Source organism: Impatiens glandulifera, chromosome 6 (assembly GCF_907164915.1).
Source record: "Impatiens glandulifera chromosome 6, dImpGla2.1, whole genome shotgun sequence".
In the NCBI taxonomy this organism is placed as follows: domain Eukaryota; kingdom Viridiplantae; phylum Streptophyta; class Magnoliopsida; order Ericales; family Balsaminaceae; genus Impatiens; species Impatiens glandulifera.
Genome location: NC_061867.1, coordinates 5,145,728 through 5,156,832, shown reverse-complemented (window position 1 = coordinate 5,156,832; position 11,105 = coordinate 5,145,728). Strand labels below are relative to the sequence as shown.

At 31.5% G+C, this 11,105-nt stretch overlaps 1 protein-coding gene across 3 annotated transcripts; it reads right to left on the bottom strand.

Annotated features, from left to right (window-relative positions):
* Positions 1 to 2,058: 2,058 nt before the first annotated feature.
* LOC124941403 (AT-rich interactive domain-containing protein 4-like) lies at positions 2,059 to 10,179 on the bottom strand. 3 transcript variants are annotated; one of them, XM_047481720.1, is made up of 16 exons: positions 10,023 to 10,179; positions 9,342 to 9,558; positions 8,874 to 9,062; positions 8,152 to 8,205; positions 7,792 to 7,880; positions 7,295 to 7,571; positions 6,939 to 6,995; positions 6,768 to 6,799; positions 6,051 to 6,186; positions 5,767 to 5,940; positions 4,290 to 4,895; positions 3,895 to 4,032; positions 3,713 to 3,811; positions 3,513 to 3,613; positions 3,259 to 3,349; positions 2,059 to 2,619 (listed from the first exon to the last, which is right to left on the bottom strand). In XM_047481720.1, the coding sequence occupies exons 2-16, from the start codon at positions 9,477 to 9,479 to the stop codon at positions 2,521 to 2,523; spliced, it is 2,280 nt and encodes a 759-aa protein (XP_047337676.1). In that variant the 5' UTR covers positions 9,480 to 9,558; positions 10,023 to 10,179; the 3' UTR covers positions 2,059 to 2,520. The 3 variants fall into 3 exon arrangements, with proteins under 3 accessions (XP_047337676.1, XP_047337677.1, XP_047337678.1); XM_047481721.1 differs by having other exon boundaries at positions 10,027 to 10,176; XM_047481722.1 differs by having other exon boundaries at positions 9,966 to 10,164.
* Positions 10,180 to 11,105: the final 926 nt, after the last annotated feature.

The window sequence follows — 11,105 nt, the reverse complement described above, 5'->3', positions numbered from 1 at the left end:
TTTTTAATAGTAATGGTAACAACTCAGACTCATTACCACAATTCCTTATCTTATAAAATTTAATGATTCAAATATATTATAATTTGAAGTTAAACGTTTCTCAAAATCAAAAGACTTGAGCTCGTTTTTTGATTCAAATACTCATCGATTTCTCGATTTTGTAGTCACTATCAAAACTATGTAAAACAATTTGTTAAAAAGTTCATGCTTTACACAATTTGTATAATATTATGTGTAATCGATTTGATTGAAAAGTTCTCTACATGATAAGTTGAAACTAGTTATCTTTACAATTCTTTAGGATTATTGAAAGTGACTTACTTAAATTAAATTCAAATAATTTAACACCCTATCAACTTATATTTTCTATAAAATTAATTAAAATACATGTAATAAGTAGATGAATAATTTCATTTTAAAGAAAATACTCTAATTTTATTATTTAAAAGAGCAAATACTAAAAATATATTGATTATTTTACCTTAATAATTCCTTTTCATTGAATAAGAATATTTTCAAATAATTTAATTATTTGAAGAATAAGTACTAAATGTTGTTTATTTGGAGTTGGGACTTTAAACTTTCGTCAAATAAAGACATCCAATGAAATAAGAGAAATTATTGTCTCATATAGACCATCTTCTAAAATAAAACATACCAATTGACATTTTTTTTTCACTTGATCAGACAGCATTATTGAACATCTTTATCAAATAGATAATGTTAAAATTAATATTTTATCCATTTTTTTACTTATTCCAATTATATGAATCCAGTTAAGAAATTCTTCTATAATATTTATAAATGAAGACAATTCTGAAATTTTAATTTATAAGTAAAAAAGTCGTTTAATTGCTATATATATATAAAAAAAATTGATTGGTTCTTCGTTATCACGACTTCAATTTAAATATATATTTACTTAGTTAAGTTGATAATCTCAATTTAAGAATAATGTATAATTTCCATTTATATTAGTAGTTTAAGAAATGTTCAATGTGTTAAATCATATAACAATTCAGTATTGAATGGTAAATTAAATACTAAACCATATTTTAAAGTCATCTCATTTGAAAGAGTCAAAATGGAACTCCTCTCCAAAGGCCTTAAGTTTCAAATCATGATTTTTTTTAGTAATATAATTTTGTTATCAATCACAATCATCTTCACGTGGAAGATGGCATTTAAATAATATAATGAAAGTCAAGATGAGGCCAAAGATGTCTAATAGATGTTCACAAAAAAATCTTCAATTAATCTATTTGAAAATTCAATTAAAACTAGCAAACATTTCAATATTATTATCCACAATAACCCAATTCAAATTAAAACAATTTCATGCAAATGTTTTTAACTAAATTACATCTTAACATCATATAATGTTGGTTTATTTGCAGTCTAGGAAATTTATATATATATTTATAACTTTTCTAAAAAAGTATAAATAAAAAATCTAACCTCAAGTTTGAACTAAAAATATTTACAATATAAAAAACTAACAAAGACCAATTATATTATAAGGGGATTTCCTTAGATAACATTTTTTATTTATTTATTGAATTAAGAACCATTTACCATCATGACATGTAACTTTGTCAACAAAATATAAGGTACAAGATGTTATAAAGTGTCATTTGAAAACATTTTGTTTATGTATACATATCGATTCGATTCCGAAGAAATTGATAAGGGCCTGAATCAAAGCCGAGGATCTTTTAAAAGTTAAGGATGATATCATCAGGCAGATGAAAACTCTAATTCAAAGACGAGAAGATAGAATGTGCCAGGATGGAATTATCTTTTTCTTCGATCAAATGGCTCGGGAAGAATAAAAAAGGTTAACTTTGAGTGTTCAAAGGAGCTTACCTACTGTCTAAACTTGGTTTCCATAACATTTTCAGATACAGAGACAAAAACAAAAGTGTTTTCAAGTGAACTAACCATTTGACTTAAAAAAACACATATCTCTGTTTGGAAGCATTTGTTTCAACAGCAAAATTACAGTTAGCTTACAAGTCAAAAGGCAGTTAGAGATTTAAAAGAAAGTCCAAAAGTAAATGAATGGAAAACATTTATCCCTATATATACTATAGTAGAACACAAGTTCTACAATACAAAGGTCACCTATTTATCCAATCTTTAATCAAATGTCGACAATCAATAACTCGGTTTTTAATTAACCAACAATATTAATAATAAACCTACAATATTTTACAGAAAAAAGAAGGTAGAACCATCTATTTTGCTGCTTCAAATCCTCCATAGTTCTTGTCCCACTAAAAAATCGGTAATATTTCCTGCAAATCCCTTTATTCCTCTATTTCTCAATTCTCCAGTCTTCTTCTTCCTCCACCTCTTTGTCTGTTATCACAGGAAGAAGTGGCGAAAACTAAATGTTACATTTACTTTTTACACCATTAGCAGATTCCATAGGGTTTTTTTCTCCCTTTCCTTCCGAGTTCAGAGGTGGTGGGTGGAGAAGAGACGTACAAACAGTGGGATTTGTCAAATAAAAAAAAACTAAGAATAACCGTTGGATGTTTTCGCCACTTTCTTCTTGAAATTGGAAATGCTGCATTGAGGACATATGTATTCTAGACCATCTGTCTTTGCATAATCCTGCAACAATCAAAACAAAACTAAATATATATTCTTTCTCTACCTCTCTCCAACTCATTTTACAAACCCATTACATCATGCTGGATCTTAATCTAATGGCTTGTTTGATACAGATAATTTACGAAATAAACTTGTTTTTTACAAATCTTGATAATGTAGGGGTATTTTGTATTTTAGATGACAATTTGAATGAGTTGATGAAAAAAGTGATTGATTATGAGGAGGTTATTCCAAATACTCCCACATCAAACCAGGCGTAAGTCTTGGATTATGTTATAGGATAAAATGACATATATATACATAAATTTTACCTAAAGCTGCAATATATGCATGAACATCTAAAAAGACATACACCACTCAATACTGGTTAGCTCAATGGTTGAGCGCAAAAACTCATGTGCCTAGGTCACGGGTTCAAGTCTTCATCCAGATCATTTTCAAGAAAACAAAGTACATTAAGTGATGCAAATAAATTTGTCTTCTTTCCACTAATACAAGAAAGAAAAATTAGTTTGTGGGTATATTTTTCATTCTAAGGGTTCAGCATATATTTGTCCCTTTTGATAACATTCATTTCCCATTGATTTTTTTACTAAAAAGATCCATTTGATTATTATGGAGCTAAAGAGATATATTTACCTTGAATGCACCAAGACCTTGCCTCCTATCACAACCAAAATGGGCCCACTCGCCACATATCCCACAGTTAACCCAATCACCAGCTGCGCTACTGAGGAAACAAGAATAAATATCATAATGTAAGGTACAGGACAAGGATCATATACTCAAATATAATTTTTCGGTGGATGATGTGATAGACTCCACCAGGGAAATAAATTCTGGTCTGAAATAAAAAGGTAAAAAGTAATGCATAAGTTCATAAAAAAAGGAACCTGTGACACAAGAGGCAACATTCTCCATCTACATCTTCATGGGCTAACTCATACTCCAACAGATATGTTTCATAATGTCTCTTTAATGTGTTCCCTACTCCCTGTTACATCAGATATGGTCTTATATACGGCACCTCAAATATGGAGAAAAATAAATAAATGTAAAACTTCAGAAGAAGCATTAAGAAGGACAAACATACAGTCATTCTATTGGTGACAGTATGGTTGCTCATCTTTGAGAAAACTTGCCCTTTCCAATTGATGCCATTTCCCACATGAAACCCACCTCTTGAAACAACCTAAGCAATAAAATGTAAAAAAATAAGCTGCAAAATCTATCTGATCGTCACAACTTAAGACATTTTTGACATTAAAAGTTTACCTCTCTATATAAATTGAATAGGTCTAGTCGTTTAGCATTAAGTATGGCATCTGGGAACTCTGCTAGTCCACCTTGAGGAATGAGGCGGTTATGTCCTCTGAGGATAAGAAACTGCATCACATCCTTCAGAAACTCTTCCTATAAGAATATTAATAACATTCAAAACATAAGATGACACAATAGAAAATGGAAAAAAGAATAAAAAAAAAAGAATATGATACTAAACTTCTAAATAAGATATGTATAACAGGGAAAACTTAAGGGCTGAGAGGACTCAGGTTCAGGTTTGATTCCCACTAAAAGTACTTTGATTAAAGCGGGGGTCATAACAGAGGTCTTTTTCAGGGATAAAACTCTGGTCTAGAAAAAAGGACAACAGGGAAAATTAAGCTCACCTCTGTACAAACGTGTATCGGACTTCTTCCACAACCATGTTTTTTAAGAGGCAGGGGATTCAGCGGAACGAAATGCTGCTTATTAGTTTGGGATGATCCTGACTGTAGTTTCCGGTGGCTAATTGGGGTAGATCCAGCTAAACCATGCTTTAAAGAAGGAACAATGGCCATGCTAGGGTTTATTTGGCTTCCATCATATCCATTTACCTCAAATGTTGTGGAAAAAGGAAGCATCTTCTGATGACGTACATGAGGAATGGGCCTCATTGCAGCTACGTTAGATTTGTTACATAAAGGAGTCAAATGTATTGATGTGCCATTTGGTAACCCAGTCCCATTATCTGATTGAATGCCATTACAAGGACTTGGACTCATTTTGCACTTTGCAAATCTGTTTATGTTAGGAGGAGGTGGTCTCAACCAGTTAGGAACATCTTTGGGTAGAGAATTGCTCGGGTTTGGATCTTTGCCTTGCCTAGAACAGAAGAAAAGAAGTCGATTTGCATCGTGTTTCTCAAATGGTGCAACAGCTATTCCTTGTACACCAGCAATCCCGAGTGCAACTAAGCTACGATATGAAACATCTGGGGCTAGCTGACTTAAAACCTGAATAGAAACATACCAAATGTATGAGAAAAAAGTGCATAACAAACATCTATGGTGAAGATCATTTTTATTATTGTTCTTCGAAGAGGTATCAGTATTTTAGTGAAAAGAAATGTGGAGATTGCTTTTCTTGGACCAAATAAACTCAAATGATAGGCATTTTACATGAATGATATCCATGTCTTCTTCACTTTAGGTAAGATACAGAAATTCATTGGTATGGATATCTAAACAACAATCCAACGATAAAATAAATTAGATGCACAATAAAGCATTTTTTGAATGCTCAGTGGCAGCTTAATATATATATTTCTCTCTGAGAACATACTTTTTCCGTGGAGAAAGCTAGCACCACATCCCACAGTTTCAAATGGGAATCGAACTTGAGATCTCAACATCTTAAGTAACACTTTTACAACTTGAGCTATTCTGGGTCGATAATGATAACTTAATAGTACAAAAAAGAATATGCATTATCTGCAATTTATAATGCAGTGCTGGTTGTATCCTTTGACACCCAAGAACAAAGGAACTATTAAACTGGAGGAAAACAAAACACTTTCTTGGTGAAAATATAAGGTTATTATTAAGATATTCTCCATTGCAGAAATCACAAGCAAAACATCTCCAACTAAGAGCTTTTTATGTCGGTTTTCTTTTCTTTGAAGTAAACCATTCTTTAGGGAAAAAACTTAGTTGGATGAAAAAGTGGATTATTTGGGTTAAATAACTCAAATATTTAATATTTTAAAATGTTATAAAAAATAAAGATATTTTAATTCATAATTTGATTGACGATGAGATAAGGAGTTATGCTCTTCATCAAACAAGGCCCAAGATTTCATGAATAGAAAAAAGATTGAGGGAAAACCTGGGAAGCCCATGTCGGAACCTTCATGCCGACCTCAAATATTGTTGCACCACAAGCAATTGCGTCCGACTTCCGTGGGTGTGAATGGAACATTTTGTCTTTCTCACCTTCCGGAAGCAAATGGGCCAGCTGGCTTTTCTCAATAACTTCACTCTTTATGTGGTTTTCCATAAGCTAAAAGCAAATAGGTGAAAACTGAATTTCTTAGAACTCCAATTACTGTGCAACTCATACCAGAAAAGAACTTTAACGTATGAATACCACAGATATCATTTAGAGTTTACCTGATCATCAAAGCAGGTTTGGGCACTACCTGACACCAAAAGTGAAATATGGGCAGCACTAGCTGTTGTTATATCACATCGCATTGTCATAACGCTACGTGAAAATGTTGGTGCTTGCAAAGGAGGTGGTAGAGCACTGCAGAGAATAAAGCATGAAAGAGATCATTTAGAGCTTTCGGCGTAAATTAAAATTAACCGTGAGGTTGAATACAAGGTAGAGATGGTTAAGAATATATAAAAACAAATTAAAAAGGAATCCAAACTAAATGATATTACAGCTTATGTCAGAACTGTATAAACAAGAATAACATGTGCCATTCACAAACTGAGTAAGGCCCTGTTTGATAAAACTGAAAATTAAGTGTTGAATGCGAAATACTGGTGCCGAATTAGCCCAAGTGTTTAGAAAATCAATGTTGAATAAACCAAAGAAAATATCTGAATTCTTAAGCACGTGGTATGTACGTTGATTTAATAAAACATAATAAATTACTAGTTTACCCTTATAGTGACAGTAATTTTATTAATATACTATAGATACCGAATTAAGCCTAATTTGAGTTGAATCTAAATAAGTGATTTTAAATAATAGCTAACAAATAAGCACTTGATTATTTAGATTAAGTGAGCGCCTAAAGGTAAATTATCTGCATTTTTTTATAAAGGGGAAAACAGATAGTTATACTATGTATCTATTGGTTTGAGACTTTTACATACCTGACTCGACTATGGAGTTTGCTCCCACGCATCTAATACAGTAGAAAATAGAAAAGAAGGTCAGTATGAAATAAAACAGAAATTGCAGAAACTGATGCCATATGAATACTCCTAGCACAAACTTTTACAGGGAAAAGCATAATAAAAAGGTAATCCACTATCCAAACTTACTTCTATCCTCAAGAGAGCATTCAGGCCATCTTCCAAAGCACCTAAACAGCCATCATCCTGAAACCAATAGAGGTGTCAAGAAATTACTTTGTACATGGAAAAACTAGTTCGCATCTGTACTTGGAGCTTGTTTGAACTTGGTTTTATTTTTTTCCTTTATTTGTATTAATTGGGTAGAATTACTAAAATATCCTTAGTATTTAATATTTTTAACTGTTATAAAAATAAAGTAAGCGCATTTTGATTCATGAATTATAAGATTTGATGGAAGAAGTGATTGATAATGAATGGTGATTTTTTTTTGGAAATCACATCAAACAAGCACTTATAGAGTATATACAAGAATATGAACTCACCAATATACTAGGCTCTCCACATACAAGAAGCCGAATATTCACATGATCATCATATATTTTTATAGCCAGGTGATCATCTGAGGAGCCTTCCTCCTCATCCTCTTCACCTATCTCAGGGAGAGGAACATCAATCTTTGGAGGCTCTCCAAGAAGAGAGGGACCCAACTTTCCTTCAGCTTTCTGGTTATTAAATGGAAGGACTAGACTGTTTTTCGCACAATAGAGCCTAAATGAAGCTTCTGCAACATGGAAAGCATCCCATGTATGGCTGGAAGAACTGTAATTCAAAAGGAGAAAAAAAGAAGACAACTATGTCATCTATCACAGCAATTTTCTAATACAGAACAATTATCTACACAAACCCAAAGGGTATCTGAGCAGTCAAGATTCAGATTTTCAAAATTGGGGGATCAACATCACAACATATCTCAAAGAGTTACCAGATCAATGATTTTCAAGAAGATAGTAAGTAATGATTGTAAGAAATGGTAATGTACCTCTGGATAACTGATAACAATGCATGACGAAAATGGCAGGCGGCAAAACGTGAGAAGTCACTGTTCCAGTATATCACATAAGGAACTCCCTGGCAAAACAAATACAGAGAAAAATATCACCAGATCAGTTAGTTGCAAACTTGTGGATTAGTTTTTATTTAATTTTTTAAAACCAGGGTTTTTCCCTGAAACTCCCACAGCCATGGTCCCCACTTTAATCAGGGAGTTCTTAGTAGGAATCAAACCTAAGACCTCTGGTCTCTCAGGCAAGACTCTTTAGACTTGAACTACCCTGGTGAATTACAACCTTATAGTTTACTATCATATAATGTCTCCATAATTAGATACGGTATATATCACCTTTGCCTCAATTGCCTCAGCTAACTTTTCACCCTCTGGAATCTCCAGATAAACCTGCATAAACATACAATAATAGATCACGACAACAATTATGACACAAAGAAGTAAATAAAATGGAAAATTGGTCGATAGAAATCTACACTATTTATTTAGTGGAAGTTGATACAAAGAGACCAGGACATTTTGTGACTAAATAATAAAGCAAGTGTATTGAAAAGGATATGCATACAAATTTAAATATTAGAAGTAAGGAGAAAAGGTAAGAAAAAAGAGAGATCAATACAAAGTACTAACATTCCCTAGCTCGCACCCCTTATTCATACTCCATTAAAAACAGTATTTTTAGTTGGTTATGTTGTTTCTTTTGAATTTTATGTTTATGTGCAGATGAAAAATCAAAAGCAACAGTATAAGCAGCTTTGAAATGGGCTAATACTGCAGATGTATTGAGTAAATAAACAAGATAACAAGAAAAGGCTTATCCATAACCAGAAAAACTAAAAATATGAAAAAACCTAGGACTTCAACAGTAAGAAGAACCAAATATATAAACCACTAATGATGCAAAAGGTGAAAAGTAAGCCGAATAAATTACAATGAATAGCCAGATGAGTTTATGAGGAAGATCATAGAAACTCAATAAAATAGCTGAAAATTGCTGTAGAAATAAATGCAACAGTCAATGAAAAAAGGATGGCATATTCATGAAAACTGTAGCTTACAGTGGTTGGAGTTGATGTATCAAATAGCCCAGCCACCATTTCTTCACTGGAGAAGTCAACCCCTGACCACGAAAGAGGTCCAACTTCATTGTTGGAGCGCTGTTCTCCTTGAAGATACACAAAATTAGGCTGAAATGCATCAAGAGCTTTCCTGAAATCCTCTATGCTTGGACTAGTCAGAGTTTGAATCTGCACATCATCAACCAAGAATGCAGTGCAAAAAAAATTAAAGAACAATCAACTAAAACTGGAAGGGAATTCAAGGGACAATTCCTAGGTTGTTGGGTTTTTGGGTTTCAAGGGAAGATGATAAGTTTGTAAGGGTTCACTTGGTTTAAAGTGTACATGCTTTTGTCCTTGGGCTTAAACGAAGATTTTTATTAACGTGTAAGCAGGTAATTCCAAACAAATAACTCTGTTTTTCAAAAAATAACAAATGTAAGAGAATTCACACACAAATATTTGCACCTCAAGACGTCCAAAAGAAGTTATCTCTGGAAAAGGATAACTCAGTCTGCTATCTACATCAAGCTTTTTATCATCTTCAGAGACCTTCCCACACAACACAACAAGGAGACTGCAAGAATTCCTTGAAGCTCCTTGCATCTTCTACTCTTCAACAAAATTATCCCAACTATCTTTCTCAGAAGCTCGATCAATCCATCCACCTCCACGAACTGATAAACTGTCACCCAATACATAAAAAATTAGTTCTCCAAAAAAAACCCAATAGTAGAAATTAGTAAAATTCATTCCCAGAAGCTTGCCAAAACTAAACATAGAACATATGTTAAAATAGACTGAAGTTCCAAACTCTTTCACAATAAACCCAGCAATAAAAAGTATTCATTATGTATTTCCTAAGCTTCTAGCCATGAAACCCATGAAACCCATAAAAGGAACTTAGGGTTAACATCTGAAATCGAACTCCCCGACTGATCCATGAGAGAAAGAACCAGTATAACAACATTGACACTCAAAGATGGTAAAAAAATGCTCAACGAACCAAAAAAACTTAAGGGAAATCGTCCACATAACAATCTGAAGATCTTAAACTTAGAAATCAAAAGAATGCAACACAATGATTCTTACATGATCAAATCCGAGTGAAAAATGTAGAAGAAGATAGAGAGAGAGAGAGAGAAAGACCTACGCAATTGTTAGTAGTCGAATAGGCATTCCAGAAAGCAAAGATTTCAACTTTAAAGTCGGCAATGATCAAAAACCAATTGGCTAAAAATTCCCAGCCCTAAGCTTCGATTTCTGCTGATTCTGTGTATGATGGATAACCCGGCTCGTTCATGAACGGTTTTTTTTAAAACCGGTTTATATCAATTCCTTTTTAACTTTGAATTTAATTAGATTAAGCACCTCAATTTAATATATTATAACTAAAAATATACTCTAAATCTTTAATTATTTTAATTTTGATATATTAAACAAATATGTATAAACAATAAATATATATATTATCTTAAAGATAATTTTAGTAGTTCATAACATTTATCTATATTATTATTATTTAATGATAATATTAATATAGAGAAGATGCATAAATTAAATATTATAAGATATTGTTTTTTTTTATCTAGATGATCACTCATTTTTTTAGGCATTTAAAACTCTTAATTTCCTCTCTTTATTTTGTTTTGGAAAGTATAAATCTTTTAATTGATTCAAAATATAAAATAATATATAAAAATAGATATTTTTTTATTTCCTTAAGTGTATCAAACACTCTGGATATATTACTTTTTGTTGTAATTTATTTATTTTATTTTATTCTTGTTAAATCTTGATATACATTTAATATATATATATATATATATATATATATATATATAAATATTTTATTATTAAAGTAAAAAAAGTAGAATATTTTATTTGATATAAAAGATCTTAATGAATTAGAATTATTTTTTAGGTAAAAAGTGAATAAATAAAGTATTTTTTTGATAAATTTTTAGATCAAACTAGAAAAAGTTTATTTGATCAACTTTTTCTAACAAACATTATTGTTTATTATTTTAGACAAAATCATTTTTTTTTAGCAAAGAAGCTATTATAATCAAGATTAAACAAGTGTAATTTTTTTTATATAAAGATACCCACTAAAGAAAATTGCTCAAATAAATAATTTTATTTAAAAGAACAAATATCTCAAACACAATTCCACTTTAGGAAATGTTAGTTTCTTTTTTTAAAGAAGAAAAAATAACTAGCCAAAGCTTT

Excerpts from the sequence above, each read along its gene's own strand:
- LOC124941403 (XM_047481720.1), bottom strand. The coding sequence starts at position 9,479 with ATGCAAGGAGCTTCAAGGAATTCTTGCAGTCTCCTTGTTGTGTTGTGT. Across the intron at positions 6,996-7,294 it reads GTGGAGAGCCTAGTATATTG|GATGATGGCTGTTTAGGTGC; the intron begins GTGAGTTCATAT and ends TATTGGTTTCAG. Across the intron at positions 6,800-6,938 it reads ATGCTCTCTTGAGGATAGAA|ATGCGTGGGAGCAAACTCCA; the intron begins GTAAGTTTGGAT and ends CTACTGTATTAG.